Source organism: Hippoglossus stenolepis, chromosome 6 (genome assembly GCF_022539355.2).
Source record: "Hippoglossus stenolepis isolate QCI-W04-F060 chromosome 6, HSTE1.2, whole genome shotgun sequence".
Taxonomy (NCBI): Eukaryota; Metazoa; Chordata; class Actinopteri; order Pleuronectiformes; family Pleuronectidae; genus Hippoglossus; species Hippoglossus stenolepis.
The window spans coordinates 27,135,623-27,159,354 of NC_061488.1; the positions used below are offsets into that span (position 1 = coordinate 27,135,623).

Consider the following 23,732-nt stretch of genomic DNA (forward strand, 5'->3'; position numbering starts at 1 on the left):
GACCAACACAAAATAGTGCATCATTTGGAAGTGGGGAAATATTACATGGATTTCACAATTATTTACAAATAAAAATCTGAAAAGTGTTGAGTGCATATGTATTCACCCCTTTACTGTGAAACCCCTAACAAAGATCTGGTGCGACCAATTGCATTCACAAGTCACATTTGCAAGTCACATAATTAGTAAATAGGGTCCACCTGTCTGCAATTTAATCTCAGTATAAATACACCTGTTCTGTGACGGACTCAGAGTTTGTTGGAGATCATTACTGAACAAACAGCATCATGAAGACCAAGGAGCTCACCAAACAGGTCAGGGATAAAGTTGTGGAGAAATATGAAGCAGGGTTAGGTTATAAAAAATATCCAGAGCTTTGAACATCTCTCTGAGCACCATAAAATCCATCATAAGAAAATGGAAAGAATATGGCACAACCGCAAACCTACCAAGAGGAGGCCGTCCACCCAAACTGAAGAGTCGGACAAGGAGAAAATTAATCAGAGAAGCAACCAGGAGGCCCATGGTTACTCTGGAGGAGTTGCAGAGATCCACAGCTGAGGTGGGAGAATCTGTCCACAGGACAACTATTAGTCGTCTACTCCACAAATCTGGCCTTTATGGAAGAGTGGCAAGAAGAAAGCCATTGTTGAAAGGGATCCATAAAAAATCCCGTTTGGAGTTTGCCAGAAGCCATGTGGGAGACACAGCAAACATGTGGAAGAAGGTCTCTGGTCAGATGAGACCAAAATTGAACTTTTGGCCTCAATGCAAAACGCTATGTGTGGCGAAAACCCAACACTGCCCATCACCCTGAGCACACCATCCCAACAGTGAAATATGGTGGTGGTAGCATCATGCTGTGGGGATGCTTCTCTTCAGCAGGTACAGGGAAACTGGTCAGAATAGAGGAAAGATGGATGGAGCCAAATACAGGGAAATCCTTGAAGAAAATCTGATGCAGTCTGCAAAAGACTTGAGACTGGGGCGGAGGTTCATCTTCCAGCAGGACAATGACCCTAAACATACAGCCAGAGCTACAAAGGAATGGTTTGGATTAAAGAATGTTAATGTCTTAAAATGGCCCAGTCAAAGCCCAGACCTCAATCCAATAGAGAATCTATGGCAAGACTTGAAGATTGCGGTTCACAGACGGTCTCCATCCAATCTGACTGAGCTTCATCTTTTTTGCCAAGAAGAATGGACAAACCTTTCCATCTCTAGATGTGCAAAGCTGGTAGAGACAAAGACTTGCAGCTGTAATTGCAGCGAAGGGGTTCTACCAAGTATTGACACAGGGGGTGAATACTTATGCACCCAACAGATGTCAACTTTTGTTCTCATTATTGTTTGTGTCACAATAAAATTTATTTTGCACCTCCAAAGTACTATGCATGTTTTGTTGATCAAACGGGAAAAGTTTATTTAAGTCTATTTGAATTCCAGTTAGTAACAGTACATAATGGGAAAAAGTCCAAGGGGTGAATACTTATGCAAGGCACTGTACAGTCTATGGGGCTGACCAGCGGAGAAATGCACGTCCCGTGTGAACAGCCAGGCGGCTGCGTGCTGGAGAACGGCGCTGCGCTGCCTGCCAGCGGCGCCGCGTCCGGTGTACCGGCGTAACTACTGTAACCCGGCGTAACTACTGTAACCCAGCGTAACTACTGTAACCCGGCGTACAGTAGAGCTGAACACTGCGGAAGTCTTCCACACAGCTGGCAGTGTTGAAGACCGCTGCGAGGCAGCGCAGCGGTTCTCAGCGCGCAGCCGCCTGGCTGTTCACACGGGCGAGCATTTCTCCCGCTGGTCAGCCCCATAGACTGTATATATAAGGTCAGCCCGCGATTCTGCTTTCTCCGCTTGTTGTTGTACCGTTGAATGTCGGGGTTCCGGGGTTACAGTAGCGCTGAACACTGCGGAAGTCTTCCACACTGCTGGCTGTGTGGCGCTGACACAAATTCCAGCTCACGCGCGGGAGACCGAGCGGTGGCTCCCGAGCAACTGCTGCAGCCTCCCAGTCCCAACGATCCAGACAAATGCCACATGTGAGTGAATCGCGTGCTGACCAGCGGAGAAATGCTCGTCCCGTGTGAACAGCCAGGCGGCGCGCGCTCAGGAACGGCGCTGCGCTGCCTCGCTGCCTCGGTGTAAACCCGGCGTAGCGAGTGTGGGGGGACGGGGGGATGAGGTGGGGGGTGGGCCAAGACCATGTAGGGAGACTTCCAGTTCCTTGTTACGACACAAAACCCAGGAAGCGCAATCGAGTCGCTCAAGCATGACGTTTCTGACTTAGAGGAACTATAACAAAACACGCGAGTGTTTTTTCCCCAGAGTTTTTGGGTTGGTAGACATGCCAGATACCCACATTAACCTGTAGAAGCACTAACAAAGTGGAATTTGCATGCTATGTCCCCTTTAACTGAAAAGCTAAATATTGTGCATTATACTAGGGCTGCACCTATCGATTATTGTTTCGATTAATATAACGATTATATTTTATTACTCGATTTATATAATAATTCATTCATCAAAAGTAAAAAAAATAATTTATACATTTATATTTATTTAATAATCTTCTCTTAAATACAAACAAATCTGACAACAAACAAAGTATGCACTCCAAGGCATTATTCCTTTTACACTCCCATATCTCTCCAAAATAAAATGTGTGCAAGAGCTTGTTCCATTCAAGTAAAAGGAATATATCAATCTACATTAAGCTGTCCAACAACAAAATCATTGAAAACCTAAGTAAAATCAAAGTAACTTTCTGGAGGAATATCAAACCACTGTAAATACAAGTTTAGCAGTCTATCAAAAAAATTATCTGGAAGTAGCCTTGTAGTTATAGTATTTCAGTAATGTTTATTATAAATTTTCACACTGAACTGAAGTGTACTCTAATAATACAATTTATATTATTTTCTTGTTTCAAGTAAATAATGTTTGTATACAAAATAAAGAGCTTTTGAAAAAGTCATCTTAAAATAAAATGCTTAATTTTAAAAAGAAATTATAAAAAGAGGTTTGAGTTTCCCCTTTTTTCTTAATATATAACTACATTTCACATATAAACTATCTCAACAAACATTAACAACTGAACAGCTTTAACTTTCCTCTTTGTTCTCACTTTCTCTGGTTCAGTAAAGTCTTTTTCAGGGTATACATTTGAGTTCAAATTCACTTCATTCAAAATAAATAAATAAGCATGTTACCTGACAGGCTTGTGCCAGGCTCATTCCTACTCTGAAACGAGCAGACATGCCTGGAGGAAGGGAGGTGGGCAGCGAACTGCCAAGGCCTGGATCAATCACCTGGATACATCGGACCACCGCCTGCACGATCAGCTCACTGCTGAAGTGTCTGACACTGTCAATCTCCTCACTCACCTCCCTGTAGATAACAAATCAAATTTTAAGGTAGATACAGTCCCCTCGAAAAGGAAGGAATTGAAGATTATAAAGTGTTCACAATTTTTCACATTTTATTTCCTGGTATCAACATCAGTCAGTGACATCACCAACAACCCCCTCAACAACCAAAATATAAGAATAATACTACAACTATTTTATTGAGTTATAATCAATTAAGTTGTGCAGGTTATCCACTAACCAGAAGCTTGCTGGTTCGCTCCCCAACTCCTCCAGTCTACATGCAAAAGTGTCCTTCAGCAAGACACTGAACTATACACTCACTGGCCACTTTATTAGGCACACCTGTTCAATTGCTTGTTAACACAAATAGCTAATCAGCCAATCACATGGCAGCAACTCAATGCATTAAGGCATCTAGACGTGGTGAAGACAACTTGCTGAAGTTCAAACCGAGCATCAGAATGGGGAAGAAAGGGGATTTTAGTGACTTTGAACGTGGCATGGTTGTTGGTGCCAGACGGGCTGGTCTGAGTATTTCAACAACTGCTGATCTACTGGGATTTTCACGCACAACCATCTCTAGGGTTTACAGAGAATGGTCCCAAAAAGAGAAAATATCCAGTGAGCGGCAGTTGTGTGGACGAAAATGCCTTGTTGATGTCAGAGGTCAGAGGAGAATGGGCAGAGTGGTTCGAGATGATAGAAAGGCAACAGTAACTATAATAACCACTCGTTACAACCAAGGTTTGCAGAATACCATCTCTGAACGCACAACGCGTCGAACCCTGAAGCAGATGTTTAAACGCCACGCCTTGTTGAATCTATGCTACGAAGAATTAAGGCAGTTCTGAAGGAAAAAGGGGGTCCAACCTGGTACTAGCAAGGTGTACCTAATAAAGTGGCCGGTGAATTGGTTAGGGATGCATATCATGCATCCCTGACCAATTCAGCTCATTTATAATAGAAATGTGTATCTCAGTCTCACAATGCTGTGAACCAAATTTAGTGTTGATTGATTGAAAAACCAAAAAGTACACCTGACATTACTGTTTTTCAATTAATGCGAATCTGCAAAAAATCCATCATGGCGGATTTTTATGGTGTAATTGGCTTGTTGTAGAGCACTATTGGCTGGACTTGCGTGTCAAATGTTTTCAAAGCTTGATTACAATGCACCATGTGGTTGAATGAGATCATGTTTCAGGGAAAGTTCAATTCCAGTTATTGTGCCAAGTTTCATGTTTCTAGCTCATTCCAGCTCATGAGAATTTGAGCTGAGGAGGCAGACTACAAATAATAATAACAAACCAAAGTAAAAACAATAGGCCCTTCGGGGTCAAATCGGTGTGAACCAACCTGTGTCTCAAAAATCGAGGTCTGAACTAGGGATGGGCATAATTAATCGACGATCGATTAATTGATCATTAAGAATTTCGTCGATGACATTATTTTTTCATCGATAAAACTAATGCATGTTCTGTTGCGTAGTGTGAGTCTTGAAGGAATGCAATGGATTTCGCTATGTGGCAGCAATTAAACATTTTACCACACGGGGCAATGTTTGAAAAAAAACGCCACAGGCCTACTCAGTTACCTGCGAGTTTCCGTGTATTTCAAAAGTAAACATGAAGAGGTCACGGCGAAGTGTAGCGTGGGACCATTTTGATTTAAAAAATGACTTAATTCACTGCCAACACTGCGAAGCTGTGTATAAGTACAACTCGGCCACGACTCAAATGATGTACCACTTGAACAACGCACATCCGACCCTGGTTCGTGGCGGTGCATCCTGCTCTCGGTCTCAACCTAGCATCAACTCGGTGTTAGCACGGAGGAGCTGCGATGCACAACAAGCAGAGAAAATTACCTAACGGATCTGCAAGTTCATCGAGATGGATATGCTACCCTTAAGTATTGTTGAGGGCGAAGGTTTTCGACAACTTATTGGAACCGGCATATCACATTCCGTCACGACGTACCATCACCAGACTGGTAGAAACGCACTACGAAGAACGGAAGCAGGAGCTGTTAAAAGCTTAGGTCTGAAACCTGTCAGACCTAAGTATTATATATTTTTGGTTAAGTTATTGTTTAACATGATTGTTTTTTATATTATTATTATTTTATTTTGGGTCAGTTGTGTTTATGAGCACCGGCTTCTAGCTGTCGGCTCCGCTGCTTAAGAGTACAGCAGCGCATATTTTCAAGTGTAACCATTGAATGGATCCCGTTTAACTGCCACAAGAGTTGTTCATCTTGTAATAAAGATCTCAATGAGGAAACACGCTGTGTTTTTTCCATTTTCACTGCATTTTAATATAGCCTATAAATAGTTAATTTTAATATAAAAATATTAATGATTAATCGAAAATCGGTCGTTAATTCTCCCGACGATCGATTAAGACATTTTAATCGAATGCCCATCCCTAGTCTGAACTGAACCATGAATTTCAGAGGCCTTTGCAGAGTAGCAGGGTTGCATCTATAGTAAAAAAACATCTTAAGAACTATAATGACGTTCATTTTGCAATTGTTGATAAAACAAAAAATATTATTTTAACCACTAGTTTTGTTTTGGGTGTTTGGCTTTAATTTCAAAAAAGGGTTTGAGCATTTCGTGAAGAAAATGTGTTTTTAGACAGTGTGCTTCTGATATATTGGGTCATAAGGGACATTATTCAGAATGACCTCTCACATACACATGAAACTAAAATCCTTCACATATTTTACTGAAAACACACATACGAATAAATTGCTCTCACATGGCCAACATTTTACACAAGAGGCTCAGCTTGAATAACCAATTAGTCGGTTTGATAACCAAGTCAGTTTATTTATTTCAAACAACATAATTTCTTAAAAATGTTGGGCAGGTTTCAAAGGCTATTTAAATTACTGGTTTATTTTCCAAAGCATCTGGATTACACCGTCGTCATGTACACTACACTTAGTTTTACTGCCCTCAACTAAAGTGACGCTGCCAGTCTGTGCCGTGTATTATAACGAACCCGACTAATCAATTAATAAGGTAGTTGTCAACTATTTTCATGTAGAACAGTGAGTTTAGTGGGTAGGACCCTTCTACACAGTGCAATGCCAAGGATGCGGTCTACCCAGCCAACAAAGGAGGTGGTCTTCATGGGCAGGGGCAAAGCTTGGGTTAAATCTAATCACCTTTTTGTAGTAAGGATTAACAGCGAAGTTACTCTCGATGTCACAAGTTAGCACTGAAGTTACATTACCAGTAACTCTGCTTTGTAGTACAGGCCGAAGGAATTGTTACACACCAACTACCCACACAGCAAAGAACTTGAATGGGAGTGGAGGGTTTAATACTGGCCAAGTCAATCACTGGACCTTAAACCAAGAGAAGAATATTACATCTAAAGACGTTACTGAAGGGAGAAAGACAAGAACCAGAGAGGCGTTGGTTGAAAAGCTTCACAAATGAAGAATGCAACAGTTATGTGATGTCAGTGTGTCAAAGGCTTGATACAGTTACTCTAAACAAGGTTATGCAACCAAATATTGTCTTTACTTTGCTCACCTAAAATACAAATTGTACTTCGTGCAAGCATGTTAAAAATCTAGATGTAAACAGCAGAAAAGGAATGTGGAAATTCTGAGCACTTGTCTTATCCTCACCTTTTGATCTTAAACCCAAATGTGAACAACAGAAAAACAGCATGATGGTCATTCCATGTTAATGGGTTCAAAGCAGCCATGTCGCTAATTATCAGACTTGACATTAGTCAGCTAGCGTCATTCCAATAACTGGAGGTTGGGTTAGCACTGTACACAACAACAACAAAACACTTACGTGCCGACTTGTTTGAGGGCGTGAATCAAAATTTTGTCAACCTCCTCCATGGATGTATTTTCTCCGAAGACAACTAGCTAATTCTATGGATTCTATGATAACATCTGATGCTGCTGGGCTTGTTTAAAAACACTATGTTAGCTCATATACGCTTCCCCTGAGACGAAGATAGAGAACCGGCTCCCATCCTCTGTTAGCTACCAGCTAGTTAGCGAGGCTGCCACTCCGGACTTCGCCGACACTTCGCCACTGTTACAGGTGAAGTGTCCTGCCACAGACAAACTTGTGATAGAGTCTTGGAACTGAAGCTGAGTAGTACTGCCAACATGAAACAAGTGGTACCGCGGATCCTGTTCCGTGTGGGAGGAAGTAAAAAGGGAAAACCACGGCGGTGTTTCTGGGAGGTGAAGTTTCCTCTCGACCTAATGTTCATGCGAACAGCTGAAGAATTACGACCCAAGAAATACATTTCCCAGCATGCACCAAAAGAAACTTTCTCGTGACCGGAAAGATGCTGGAATTTGTTTTCACGTTGACAAATGCAAATGGTCAAGGCAACATTCTTATCTTCAGCCCCAGGTGAAGAGCCGAAATAATAAAGAACAAAAAACAGTTAAAAAATGAAATAAATTTAGATATAATTAAAAGGCTTCTAGCTATATCTATCAATTTGAACCTATCTAGTAAAAAGTTTATTTAAAAAGTAAAAACACAATTCTTCCAATCTATCAAACATCGTTTCTGTTGACCCAAAGTATCTCCTAAAGTATAAATGAATAATTTCCCAATAACAATAGAATATTAAGAAACACTGTATGTAACTTCCTTCACTGTTAGGTTGACAGCTCTGCATACCCCAGAGGGACTGCACTGTTTCCCAATAAATTAATATAAGAATATTTCATTTTCTTTTCAACTTTCAGGGTGGAAGAGGGAATAAACTACAAAAATAGTCCTCATTTTCTTGAACTATTAAAAAAAAAGAACATATTTCAGTACCTCTGCTAAGGAGGTCATGTTTTCATCTGTCTGTCTGCTTTCTGTCCCAATTAGTTAGTTAACAGGATTATGTAAAAATTATTGGACAGATTATCATGAAACCTGGAAGAATGTGGTATGGGTCAGGAAATAAGCAATTAAATGTTGGTGTGGATTCCAATCAGGGGGCGGATCTAGGACACATTTTTTCACTTTCTTAACCATTGTGAGAAATGGCATTTTTTAGACATTTTGGTTGATTTTTCAAAGGATCTATAGTGAATTTAAATGTGGTTTTATAAAGGGACTGTTTGGTAGAGGTATCTCTGATTGCCTTTATAGTTCAAACAGGATTAGAGTACCGTTCATTTCAAAATATTATTAATATAATTAATAGCAATTTGTTGTTTGATGAGAATGACTGATCTTGTTTGTGGCAGTCACAGTGGTGAATACACAGGTCAAATTAAACACATTCAGTTGTTCTTACTTGAATATATGAGTTCAATATAACACAGATGTGTTAAAAGAGGCATCCACACCAAACAGCTTGAAGTAAAGTAGGGATATCTCAGTAATATATATGGGAGGCAGTAGATAAAGCTAGGTCACTACAAGTCATGTTGAGAATGGAGACTGCCTCATGATACGTCTTATCCCAATACCAAGGACAGGTTGGCATCAAAAAAGGAAAATTATCAAGGGCTGATCACTAGTAGCAAATTTTACAAATAATAATCGTGGCCACTTGACTACAACATAGAAGTCAAGGTGTGATCACTGTTAAAAAGGGTAGATGCTAGACAACAAGAACGTATTCAAGGGCTGATCACCACTAGGAGTAAAGGTAACTTTTGTGTTGAATAATAATATTATTATTTGCAACTGAGAAGTGAGGAGCAACTTTTTTGTTTTGGAGAATAATACCATTAAAAAAATTAAAAAATAAGAATTCTGCAGTATTCAGTCTCAGTCAACTGAGACCCAAACTAGAGATAGAGTTTATGAGTTAAGAGTGTAAGACAAAGTCTTATATTTTGTGTGTTTAACAATGCACCTAAAAAAAAATCTTTAAAACTTTATACGGAAAAAATAATAAATGACTTATCCTTCAACCCCCTAGTCACAATAGAAAATGCTCCAACATCGTCATTATCCATGTATTCTGACACATTGAAAAACCCATAACCTATTTGTGAGGAATCCTATAAGAATCTGGGGCAAGTTATAAAAGCACATTTAGATACAGCATTAGATACGCAGAGTGGAACCTGGCTTTAGAATCTAGGCAGAAGGGGGAGATTAGTAAAGTTATGGATATGTATAAGATCTATATAATTTCTATTAGGTACAATATGTGTAAGACAATTGAATCAGGACGGATCTACAGGGAAGACAGGAGGGGAACAGGGACAAATTGCAGGAACACATACAGCCATAACAAACCATTTTTTTATTTACGGCACTGTCATCTCTGTCGTTCTTTGCATTGACCACAGCAGCAACAACACGTTACGACCAAGTTTCATTTTCTGTTATTAGTGATACCACTGCTGAGGTCAGTGTTGTGCATGAACACGCTAAAAGAGCTAGTTCATTGAAGGTGCTCATATTTTTGGTGAATGGTGCACTGAATCAGTTTTCAACTGCAACGTTCACCTTTGCAGGACTGAACGACGCCCACCACTACCATCTGAACATTATCTGTGCCACATTTTTTATGATAAAGTAGGGCAGAGCAGAGAACAAGTAGATCTACAGTAGGTCGTGGTATGCATCTTGGAGTTGTTTGAAAGTTACGGAGAGACATTGGTTTAGGGGCTTGACAACAGGTATGGACTAAAACAAAACTTATCTCTGTTGAAGGAGTGGGATCCCCCAGGAGTGTCATTAAGTCCAGGTGCCAGATGAAGTTTGGTTCTTTTGAGAAGTCATACACGTCTGGCTTAATTATCTCCGTGGATCTGCAGCCATGATCAGCATCTGTATTCCCCCTCCTCAGTCCAGTTTGATTAGACTCAACTCAATGCAGCTCTACCAATCAACTCGCCTGGCACTGCTCTGCACAGCCTCTCTCTCTCCCACAGCTGAGTGCCCAAACCAAGCCCACCTCCACATGCTCCATTGTTGTGGTTTCCAAGTTACCGAACTGAACCGGAAACACATTGAAAAACATGGAAGTGCATTGAAGGTCTAAATGAAAAACTGCAAGATCTTACAAAAATACTAGTTTTTGGTCTCTATGTCCCTTCCCAGGTTGAGTACCTGCCACCCTTATTTGTTGAAATTTCTATTTTTGTTATCTTAGTTAAATGAAAAAAATATTTTGTCAAATATAATCATTACTAAAATTAAACCATCGCATGTTCCCTTATTTGCTATGGTGACAGAGCCAGGACGTTACAAATTGGGGGCTCATCCGATTCGAGTATTGCGTTGCTAACTTTGTTTGAAGTGTTGAGTCTTCACTGATTGGCGACATTTGTATTGTGATTGTAGAGTTCTTTGTTGTAGAGTTGCATCTTCTGTCGATGCCTTTCAGAAGGTGACATATATGACAGGGTAGCGATGTCTGCACCGGAATTCCTTTTGTTTAAGTCAGTGGTGGAATCTCTTAATGGGAGTTTGATGTGGTGAAATAAGTTCAGGTCACAGGAAAAGGGAAGGTTAGTGTTGCCTTGCAGTGCACTGTGCCACATTTGAGCTATATCACATGGTAATAGCGTTTTTCCTTTGGGATCTGCCCGTTCATGAGTGTAGTGTGGGGTGACAGCAGTTAGAGCAATTGACCTTGAAGCATGTCACTTGTTTGACAGAGTTGCCAGTTTCTGGTCATTTTGCCACACCAGTTGGTTTTGGTGCACAAGTACCCACTGTAATAACCCCTGAAGAGAGGGGATGCTCCATGTAAGAGGTTACTATAATATGAACAGTCAATATTGTACATTCTTTTGTTTTCTGGACACTTATTGGTTGTGCATTGTTAATTTAGTTTCAGTCATGACAGCCGTAGATTATTATTTTTAAGCACTGTCTGAGTTTTCGGATCAGTGCACAAGGGAGCAGTCGATTAAGATGGCTGATTATTATAAAATAATGTGTGATGAAATAAATAAAATATTAGAGCTATTGTTTAAGCGAACTTGCATGAAATGGACATTTTCAAATGCCCCAAATAATCACCTTCCTATACTGAGTGGACTGGGGTCCCTTTGTCTCAGGAGTTGCAAATTTTGAGTACCATTATGAATTGTTGCGGTTGCTACTCCAGAAACCCTTATTTCATCACTACATTATCAAACACATCACTTTAACTGCATTATTTTATGTCTATGTCTTTTATGTACATATATCTGTGTTTCTTCACTATCTTGTTTGTCACTTTCTGTTGTCACCATTTCACAAATTAAAACAAAATAAATATTTAAAAAAACAAAAAACAAACAAATAAAAAGTGCCTGTACAATAGTGGGGCTAGGCTAAGGCAATTTACACTGGGAGATAAAGTACTTGTGTTGCTCCCCTCTTCTAGCTCTAAATTACTTGCCAAGTGGCAAGGGCCCTTCGTGGTCACAAGTGGGGGATGTCAACTGTGAGGTTGTTCGTTCTGACAGGGGTGGAGCCACACAAATACATGTATATCACTTTAATCTCCTGAAAGCATGGAGAGAGGCAGGGACCATTTTTCTGGTGTTGCTGGTGTTACCACCTGACTCAAAGCTGGCAACAAAAAGGGAGATCACACACAGATCGACCAGTCAAAAGTAGTTTATTCAACTGAACTCAAACATCATATTTCCTAACTTTTGAGGTGTGTAAGTATGAAGGGCATCAGTGGTGTCAGAAGTGTGTGGATGAGTGAGAATATCGTGTGATGCGTGTTTGTTAGTGCAGCAAACCAAACAAAGGATCCAGGTTCAGGCTGGTGCAGCAGGCCCTGCTGAGAGAGATCTAGACACTCCCAGAAGAGCAGACTTATATGCATTCTGGGAAGGCCCACCCAGATGGGCAGGTAGGTGGCTGTAGCTCCACGCACCAGCACAGAGCAAGGCACACCGGCAGGCAGAATGAGAGGGTCGTCACACTGGTAAGTGAAATAGATGAGTTGGGGCCTGAGGTGCCAAATTACATCAACCCGGCCTCGCTCCCTTGTGATGACCATCTCTCCCCAGCAGCACTTTGCTGACGTGTTCTCACCCTTGCAAGGATGCACAAAACTCAAACAACATCATGTCTAGGCTTCCCTGGGGATTACGTTCACGACTCTATCGACTTCCTGAACACGAACGAAAAGTTATTCAGAAAGAGTTGGCAGCTATGCTTGAGATGAGGGAAATAGAACAGTGCCTGGTGCAGCCCCATCGTCCTTGTAGCCAAGAAGGATGGATATATACGCTTCTGTGTGGACCACCACAAGGTGAATGATGTTTCACTGTTTAAAGCATATCCAATGCCCTGGGTCAACGAGCTCCTGGATCAGCTAGGACCTCCGTCTGACTTCACCAGACTGGGATGATGCAATTAATGCAGCATACGTCAATGCTCTCAACACACTCCTCAACACCCTGAGGACCGCCTTCCCCAATAAAATTGACATGTCCAAAATAACGGGGTGCAAACAACAACCAGGCGAAACCGTAGGAGATTTCCTAACACGTCTGACCGTCCTGTTTAATCAACACAGAAGCATCCCCATACCTGACAACCTTGGCAACGAGCCAGGGGCTTATGAAACACATCTGAAACAGGCCTTCCTGAATGGTCTGCTCCCCCCACTACGGGCAGACGCAGGCCACACCTGCATCGGGTTTTGAGGATGCTCACTTGACAGAGGTCAGATGTCATTCTGAACATGCTGAACGTCAACACAAAGAAACAAAAGACAAAACTCACAAAACTCACAGAAAAAGAATCAACAACTCCAGAAAGCAAAGCTAACCATGATGCAGGCTGTGTCAGCCCTGTCAAGGCCACGCAGACAAGATAACGCTGATAGCAGAGCCAACTTCACTGTACCAGGAAGAGAGGGGCGTGGACGTGGCCGTGGGCGAGGCTTCTCTGTACACTGGGCAAAGGACTGCCCCAGCAGCGAGAGGAGGGGGAGACAAGAACTTTCACTGCCGACAATGAAGAAAACACTTGCAATTCTAACTGCACACACACACACAAAAGCTCCAGCAATGAAGAAATGCTTGCTAAACTAACCGCACACACACACACACCAGAGCAAACACAACTTTGTGGTTCTTATGTTAAGTACAATAGTGATGCTTTTAAGAAAATGCCTCAACTCGAACTGTGTGTTAACGGTCACAAACTTAATTTCATGGTCGACTCTGGTGCAGGTTATTCTGTGGTTAGGATGTCAGATTTGCCCACATCTCCTGAGATGAGTGGTCGCTTTATATTCTCTCAAGGTGCCAGCGGTGCCACTGTAAAAGAAAATTTCACAAAACCTCTCAAATGTGCCGCTCAGTTTGACAAACATCCCATAAGGTTTGAACATGATTTTCTGTTGGATCCCTGATGCCCAATTAATTAGGAAGAAATTTGATGATTGTGTTAGGCCTCAATTTAGTATCCTCCCCAGATGGAGTGACGGTTATGCACAATTCTTCTTCACCCCCCTTCACAATGTCACAGACCACACATGAGCAGCTGTTTGTATATCAGTGGCAACTTCCTATAAATGCCTCCACTGATCTGCTCTCCAAGTCACACTCTCTCGTCACCCCTTTTTCTGATTTTATGCACATTGATTCATTGCACTGCACTTCACATGTGACAGACACAGCAGATCACGTTTATGAATCTCTGTTTTTGCCTTTTCCTGATGATTCTCTGAAAGTGTCCAATATTTTTTGGTCTGTTTCCAGAAGTGCAGCTTCCGTCTCACTCACTGATCAACAGACTGTTTCGCGTCTCGAATTCCAGCCCTCACATCTCGCTCTCTAAGTCCCATGATGACCAGTGGCAAGACTTAGGCCCATTTGTCAGATCATGCCAGGCTGCCGTTGATTGGCAACCCACAACCACGCCTGACGTAATGTATTCACCCAGTCTGAGTGCATTTGATCTAAAAATGTCTCCAACCTTCTGTTCTCCAGCCACACGCTCATTTGTTGTGACTGAAAATCACCTTCATTCTTATGCAATGTTGTCCAGCCCCTCTGATGTTTCTCCTTTACTTTCAGATCTGCCTGAAACACTGTGGGCAAAGGACAAATATGATGTGGGCCTCATCAGAAACTGTGATCCAGTCAAAATCACTCCAAAATCTGATTATAGGCCATGTAAACAACAATATCCACTCAGACAGAATGCAGTGGAGGGGATACGTCCTGTTTTTGAATCCTTTTTGCAGGCTGGTGTAATTGTCCCCTGCCCTGATTCACCGGTCCGCACTCCACTGTTCCCAGTTAAGAAGATCAGAGACAAAGGTCAACCTACTGAGTGGCGGTTTGTGCAGGATCTGAAGGCTGTGAATGATGCTGTAATTGCTTGATCGCCTATTGTACCCGAACGTGTCATTTGGACTCCAGAGGCAGACAAGGCATTTGTCACACTGAAGAAGACGCTGCAGCAATCTCCCTAACCCTGACAAACCTTTTGTTCAGGCTGTGGATGAGAGAGACCGCTGCATGACTTCCGTCTTCCTTCAGTCTCATGGTGACAAATATCGCCCTGTCGCCTACTTCTCCGCCAAACTTGATCCGGTGGCAGCTGGCCTTCCACGTTGTTTGCGTGCAGTGGCCGCCTGTGAAAAAGCTGTCCTTGCCTCACGAGACATAGTAGGTTACTCTGACTTGACACTCCTTGTTCCTCATGCTGTGTCTCTCATTCTTACAGAACAGAAGACCTCACATCTCTCTGCTGCCCGCTGGTTGCAGTCTTCATATTCAACTTCATATTTTATGATGCTTTAATTTGAATCTCTGTGAATTTTTAAGGTTCATGTTTGTTATTTTATGAAGTTTGTACATACTGAATCAATTTTACTTCCAAGCAAGAATTTAAAAAGTTTTTACTGGATATTTTCCACCTTAGATATACTGTATGTTGACATTTAACGTTTTATTACATTTTAATATGAGTTACTTTTGCCAATCAATACAGTATGTTAAATTTTGATAATGGTTAATGAGATGATGATGTTGTTTGACCTGATTTCCTTCCATTTTCATTTTAAATGCTTGGTCAATTACAGAAAAATAACTTTTTTCTTTCCACAAAAACAGCAGCGGCTACCTATTGCACCTCCCTGCCATGCATCGATGTTCTAGAACCTCTCCATGGTGGATGTGACCCTGTACGTATGCAAAGTACCAGGGTTGAAGACTTGTCGATATTCTTCTATGATTATGATGTTGATTATGATGTTTCTTGATTATTTTTCGTTAGTGATCATATTTTTATTGATGGTCAAAGGGGGAAGTGTAGTGGAAAATTCAACTGACCAGTGTCTAAGGTATTGGAAATCCCCCTGACCAGGTGTCTCACTGCTGTGATACTGTCTACCTGACAGGATGGAACCCTTATTTGGTGGTGTCTCACTGCTATGACCTTGATAAACAGGGTGCATGCCCTTATTTGGTGATGTTTTATTCCAACTGCTACAGCGGATAGACACAGATGATGATCTCATGTCTTTCATGTCTTTTTTTCATATTATGTTTTATGAAACGCCTCTTTGTATAAGTTCAGGCTTTTGTGAACTTGCGGCCAGTTCCATTTTGAGCACCCGTGCTTGTTGTGTAAACTCTGCAGAGCTTACTATTAAAAAGACTCAAAGGCAACTCCAGTCTGAGAATTTCATTATTTCAAATCTCAAGATGAATTTCCATCACACTGGTTATTTGATTGGAGAAATATTTTGCTCTTGCAGTATTCATTTTGTTGTTATAGGAATTCAGGAGGTCTTTCAAATAAAAATAGTGGACATGCAGTTTCGTTTTTTTCCTCTTTCGTTCGGTTTTTCGGCACAGCCTTTTGAGTTCTTGTAGCCATCGGTAGTCATCAACCCATGGAAAGGTGTTAACAGGTGATTTCATTCTTGTTTTAATAGGGGCTATGATATCTAATGTGGTTTGACTTATTAGGGTTAGGGTTAGGGTTAGGGTTATTATTGAAGCCATTGAGAAAAATATTCGGATCGGATGACTCGTAAGGGTTATGGTCAAGAAGACCTGTGTAAAAGTTAGATGAGAATTTTGAGGCACTATGTTCATTTAAAATGCATGAGCTTTTGAGTGGTTTTGATATTTTTTTGGGCTACATGGAACAGGGAGTCAAACTTAACGCAGAGATGGTCAGAGACAAATATGTCCTCTAAGGTCAAGGAATTGATGCTCAGACCGAGGGTAAAGACTAGATCTAATGTGTGGCCGCGGTTATGAGTTGGACCAGTCACATGTTGAACTAGATTAAAAGACTCTGTAATGATGGCTCTATCATAGTTTAAAACAATGAAAGATAAAAGTTCAGAGAATTCGGGGGCAAAATTAACATTTGGTTAAGGAGTGCAATAGATAACTAGACCAAGGACTGGAGCAGTGCTGCAAATTTTGAACGTAGTAGCCTCGAAACAAAAAATGTCTCTATGGTAATGGGGCAGCAAGTGAAGCATTTTTTAAAAACAACAGCTAGGCCACCTCCCCGGCCATTAACCCTGGGAGTGCTTAAATATTCAAAGTTTGTTGGGCAAAGCTCTAGCAGCTGGGTGTGATCTCCTAGAGACAACCAGGTCTCAGTTAGGAATAAAAAGTCTAAATTGGATGAAGAAATGAGATCATTCAGTATAAAAGACTTATTAGAAAGGGACCTTACATTGAGGAGGGCCAGTCGCACAGTGCTCTGGCCAGCAGAGGGGGATATGGGGACAGAGATTAGGCGATAAGACCTGCGAGCTGTATTTATAGTTTTTTTGTTTGGCCTATAGTTAGTAACAACAGGGATATAATAAGTACCCGGTGTTTGGGAGAGGGGCGGAATTTGCTGTCTATATTGATTAGTTGGTGGCTGGTGCGGCCGTTTGGGGGCGGTCTTTGCTCAGAGGGGAGGGAGCCTGCGGTGCCATACTATCACCTACAACAAAGCACCCAGTTAAATAAACAGTCAGGTAAGTACACAGGGCAGGGGGAATGTACCGACAGCGCCTTGAGGATCACTTCTGGCGAGAGGGGATCCACCTTAAACACCTACAAATCATATAATGAGGAAAGACCCAGAGAGGAGAACAATGTGGTGCAAACATTTCTGCCGCTCTCATACCTGCATTAATGCCAGAAGTCGAACGGACCAGAAACAGGGTGTCCCGTCAGTGCCAGGGGAGAGCTCAGAAGACAACTACAACTATATATAGTGTCCCTGTACTTGTGATTGGCTGATAAAGCCGGGTGATCAACAGCGCAAAGCACTATTCTGCCACACACCTGTAACTAAATAGAGTGCACAACAACATTGCACTAGTAACTAAAATACAGCAGAGTGCAAAAATAATACTAGTGTGAAAGGGTGGAAAAATAACTATAATGGCTCATTCTTTGACAAAAAGAGCCCATTAGCTCACAATTCACACTTTACACTCATAGGTTTTATAACTTTTACAGTGAATGTGTATAAATTTAATACATACAAAGTTGTGTCTACAAACCAAAGCACAAAATATTGCTGGCAGAATGCTGCACAAGGAAAGGTTTCTCCCAGACTACACTGTTCTCTTACCTGTCAACACCACACAACTACAGGCACTTTAATACTAAACATCTCATGTACAGAAAGCATTTGTAACTTAACTTAAATATCAACCATTTCTAATTTTATGCCAACAGTCATGTTTTACCAGATATTTACCTTCAGAAACAATCTAAAACATAATGTGTCCACATCGCAGTGAGCAAAATTGTTTCTTGTCTTCCTGTTTCCCAACACTGCTGTTTCCTAAGCAAATCATAGGTGACTCAAATTGACCGTGACCTCTAGTGGTGTTAGTAAGAATAGTCACGTTTTATCACCTGGCTACAATACACAATCCCGCAGAATTCTAGGATATGTAACCAAGAGAATATCTTTTTGGGCGTCATGCCCAATTTAGTGGTTCTCGCCATGGTTGAACTCATTACGGGAAAAGTGACCTGTCACCCTTCAATTTAGTCTACAAATACATGGAGTATTTAGCCCTCTGTCAAGATAGCAGACAAGTTCCCCCTGTCCAGCCCCAATTTTACCAATTTTTTCACCGGAAGACATCTTACGTATTTACCTCTCAACATTAACTGTCAGGAATTTCTAGACGGATGCAATGCTCTTTCTATCTCCCATACCATTACATGAATAAGCACTCACACAAACACACATCATAACTCACCACACTATAACTTCAAACCCTCCTCTATATCTCTTTCTATTTTCTGATGTTAAACATAGATATCAAACCTTGAATATTATACCCAATCATGACATATATTATTGCACCCAGGTCTCTCTGTACTTTACAATATGTGCCTTGCTCTGCACCATGATGCATTTCATTGTTTTTTTGTAGTGTATTACTTGTGATGTTTTTTTGTGCCAATGTATCAGTTCTATGTTTTTTGACTGCACCAGCCACACACACACACACACACACACACACACACACACACACACACACACACACACACACACACACACACACACACACACACACACACACACACACACACACACACACACACACACACTCATCACTACATCAATGCATCAATCGTTAATGTCCATTCACTAATACATTTTTTTTCATAAATATAATAAAATATTAAAACACCTGGCAACACTTCAAGCAGATATAAATGTTTATACAAGAAACACACCTTTCAGACAAAAACACTAGAGAAAGAGGAGTATGTATTTTAACATTTGTTCATCACATCACCATTACAGATCAAGAGTGACATTTTATTTTTATGAACATTTCATAGCCAGGTAACAATCTGCAGTGTCAATGGTCCTCAAATACAGATGAACCATCCTATTTAAATAATCTTTCTTCCATCTAAAACATTTCAAACTGCCCAGTTATTATAGAAGGCGACTTCAAAATATTCATAGACATAGATATAGACCCAACAATAGACAAATCAAATATATCATGCAATAAATGTACCTGGCAATCCACCGAAACAACAAACAGTTCATGAGCGATTTTGGTCTTGGTGATAGTTTTTACATCATAGCCAACCTATTAATTTCCACACATGGATCAAAAAGGCATCACGCATCTCAAACACATTTTTCATAATAATACACTGATCTCTTTCCATCTCCTGGTCCAGAAGTACGGCATCAGGAGCAGTCATTTTCTGGAATATTTACAACTCAAATCAGCCATTCAAATATAACATCACAGCCACCAACCTTGATCTTCCTCCCTCAACCTCAGAACTAATTAACATCCTTTCCAATAAAACCATGTCCCAACAATAAGATGGGAACAGGACTTATCTCTCTCTCCTGATGCCGATCTGCAAAAACAGTTAAATGTAGTTAAATTAAAGTTTTAAATTAAAGGTACCCGTTTGACCGATTATTATATTATTTTACAAAGCTATTTGACTAGATTATTAATGCTGAAGCAGCTTTATAAGCAGCAGGTGGAGCTAGAGCAAAAATACATTAGGCAGGTTTATTTGGCATTTGGAAAAAAAATGCTTTGTTTAGAAACAAAGTTTGTATCATGTAAATTGGTATTTATAGGGTTAAATTACAGAAAATACATGAATAAGTATTGAAAGTAATATTAATTCATAATATTTTTATATCAGTTTTTTTGGGATGGGGCATATTTGTCCTTACCATATAGACAGCTTTTTTTTATGTAACACTACACAAAAACTAATTATGTTGTCAGTGACATGTGCCAGGCTGTGTTAACCCACCAAAAGAAATCTCATCTTCATGTACCATATGGAAAATATTTCATTTTCTTGTGTTTTCGAATATAAAAATAAAGAAAAGAAACAGGTATTTTAAAGGGTTAAACTACAAAAAATGTATACATATTTTGTAAAAGAATTTGGGTAAAAAAGTACATCATTAAAAGTAAAAATCTAAATCTAAATATACTAAAGCCCTAAACTAAAGGCTACATCCAGTTAAGTGAAACATCACCCATCCAAAAGTCTTTTCCAGTTCAGTTCGCCAGGTCTTGTTAGTAAACTACAGATTCAGATCTCGTGGCCACTTATCTTGTTGTCTACAAAGGGGCTCCGTAGAATATATATGAAAAAGTACAAAAATATTCTAATGAGTCTATTTTTATCAGTGCAGTTGTGCAGGAATGTGGGGGATATTAATGCAATAATTTAAATGTAAAAATAAAAATCCACCTGGGTTGCGTAATCCTGAATTTAAAAACATTTACAACTTCATGGGTAAATGTAAAAAAAAAATGCTGATTTAACAATAATACTTTTCCTGCGACACAGATATTTTTTCTGAAGGAGTCCCCAGTCTCCTGGAGTGGCTCATTGGCATGGTCACAGTATATCCCACACTATCCCAGTAATCATGATCAGCACCTTTGTCAGGCTCCAAAATGTCCCCGTTGAAGATGTAGAAGTTGTGGAGGAGAAGATGGTCGATAATGACACAATCAATTCCTTCACCTCTAGTGCCTTAAGAAAGATGGAGCACCATATGGTCTGCTGCACTTCAAATGCCCTCTCCACCACACACCTTGACCTGGATAGCCTTGTATTTTATCTTGCCTTAACAGCATTCTGAACGGAGTCATCTAGTAAATGTGTTGTGCCAAACAGGGATACGCTACGTCATCAATGAGGCATCCTCCTATGTACATAAAGCTGGTGCAGATGCAGCTAAGGACCCTTGCATCACAGCCAGGGAAGCCGACATTAACATCCAGGAAGTGACCCTTATGGTCACGGATGGTTTGAAACTGGATGGAGTGAAACTGTTAGTGCCTAAAGCAGTCCATCGCAAACAGAGCAGGTGGTTCAATCCAGAGAGGACACCGACCTGTGCACCCTGAAAGCTGGAGAACCAGACATCTGCTGGAACCCAGCCACAGAATCTGACCCTCTAGCACAGACTTGCAGAGGATATTTATGATTTTTAGTCTTTGTTGACTATTTATTTATTACTGATGACTACTCTTAGAATTTGTCTCTTAAGTGATTTCCATTTTCTTTACTTTGCCCACCAGATACCTATTTGTTTATGTATATGTATGTATCAAACCAATTTCTAAAGCTGCCACATTATAGCAGGTGCAACCTCTCCTGAATATGTAGCTTTGCAACAGAGATTTATGACCACAGTGCTTTTTTTACCCTCCCTACTGGTAGAGGTCTTGTATTTCTAGTCAAGGACAGATGTTCAAAATAGCCTGTGTATTGTCAGCTGAGAGACAGCTGACTCCACTCCACTGAAAAGAGATTAAATAAATAAAGATTATTTATAGTGATGAAAATGTAACATTTTATTACCTTCAATTTGTCAACCTATGCTGCCCTTTAAAATGTTCCAATATGGAGAGCTGATATGTTTTAGGTGAAATGGATATGAGTGACCTAACAAGCATTCTGTTTGCCATCCATTTGCTGGTATGTTGCCCTGTTAGTTCTGAGTTTAGTTTGACTGATGAATACATGGGGTGATGCATAGCTTCTTGCAGATATGTTAGTTTCAATATATGCCATTTAAGTGAAAGTGAATGTCAGTACAAAACATATGATGAAGAGAATTTGTGCAGTTACACATTATTGGCATTACATGCAATTACAGTACATTGACCAGATCATTTTTAAATTGCAAAACATTGTGCTTACTATATACATCGGGTTCACTATCCTTTGATTTCAAAATGTCAGGGGTCACTATTAGAAAAGTTTGTTATTAAATGTTAGCTAATAAATAGCATCTGTGTCCCAAGTCATGGAATGTATCCTTTAGAGGCTGCATTTGAAGACAAGTCACAGTGGCATGACTAGGTTCCTTGAACTGCTAAGAAATGCATCCTTTCATTCATTTTTTTTTTTTTTCCTTACTCTTGTTGAGGGTTAAGGGCAGAGGATGTTACATCTTGTTAAAGCCCTATGCGACAAATTGTGATTTGTGAATATGGGCTATACAAATATAATTAGATTGATTGATTGATTCCCAAACAACAAAGGATTCGGTGGATCCTTTGTGGGCCAACCTATTACAGGATTCATTCTGTGCTGGTGACACTCTCTCCAAATCAGAAGTCATCATAATAACCCCCCTCAGTACAAGCAACATTACCAGTCTCTAGTCTGGGTACCTTATCTAATAAAGTCTATAAAGAGGCCTACAATCTAGGTGTTATGTTTGACTCTGATTTATCGTTTGATTCTGGTGACCAAAGTGGTGCTGTTCTGCTTTGTCCATATGAGAAAGTTGAAGAAGATCACCTCTTTCCTGTCCTCCACAGACTTAGAAAAGGTCATCCACGCTTTTATTTCTTCTTGGCACAACTATTGCAATGCACTTTATTCTGGTAAGCATCAGTAAGCAAAATATTGAAATACTACAGTTAATTAAAAATCCTGCTGCCAGGCTTTTAATGTCCACTAAGAGAAGTGACCACATTACCCCAATCCATGCTGCCATTCATTGGTTACCAGTGAGTTATAGAATTGATTTTAAGATTTTACTGCTTGTTTTTAAAGCCCTGAGTGGCCAGACTTCAGTCTATCTATATACGTGACTTACTAACCCCCTATCAGTCTGAACGCTGCCTGAGATCCTCCAACGGGGCCCTATTAACAGTTCCAAAATATCTACTGGTCACTAAAGGTGACCGGGCCTTTGCTATGTTGACACCATAACTTTGGAACTCCCTGCCCGGAAATGTCAGGCAGACAACCTCACTATCTTCTTTTGGAAGTATATGCTTGTGTGCTGCCTCCTGGAATACCCTTGCCTTGATCAAGGAATCCCTTGAGAACACTGTCAGGGCCAAGGTGTTTTTTGTCCATGGCCTAGACTTGCATGGACAAAAAAGTGTCGATTGCAGAAAAATACCAGATGAAAAATGAGCTTTGCTGTCAATTTGGCACATTGGCTCAACAGATGGCCATTTGGCCTTTGCAATACACTTTTCAGTGATTGATAGAGCAGTCAGTCCTTACTTGTACTTAGAAAGTAAATGAACACCTGGATTGTGTTGCTGCCACAGGAGCGCTTGAAAGTAAAACTCTTCATAAAGGAGGTGCATTTTCCATATTTTATGAAGGGTTAAGCAAAAGGAAAATTTAAAGAAAAGTTCATCTGCTTGGCCAAAAGTGCATAGTCTGTACTAACAACAATCTCCTCAATCACCTTAAAGGGATGGTTCACCAACAAATTAAAATTCACTCATTATCTACTCACCACTATGACGATGGAGAAGTGTTTGAGTCCACAAAACACTTTTGGTGTTTCAGGGGTACAACAGCGTTGCAGCCAAATCCAATACAATTGAAGTAACTGGCGACCACTTCTTCAAACAGAAAAAAACATAAAATGCCCCGATACTTCTCCTGTGGTGTCAT

At 40.5% G+C, this 23,732-nt stretch overlaps 1 protein-coding gene across 2 annotated transcripts in view; it reads right to left on the minus strand.

The window, feature by feature from the left end:
* ccdc22 (coiled-coil domain containing 22) overlaps window positions 1-23,608 on the minus strand; it is a 41,451-nt gene extending 17,843 nt beyond the window's left edge. The window contains exons 1-2 of one of the 2 annotated variants that reach the window (XM_035159322.2): window positions 23,572-23,608; window positions 3,219-3,396 (exon numbers count right to left, since the gene is read on the minus strand). In XM_035159322.2, coding sequence (XP_035015213.1) covers window positions 3,219-3,266 — 48 coding nt within the window. In that variant the 5' untranslated portion in view covers window positions 3,267-3,396; window positions 23,572-23,608. Of the gene's footprint in view, window positions 1-3,218; window positions 3,397-7,197; window positions 7,598-23,571 lie in introns of those variants that run through there. The other variant, XM_035159320.2, reaches the window with a different exon arrangement.
* Window positions 23,609-23,732: the final 124 nt, after the last annotated feature.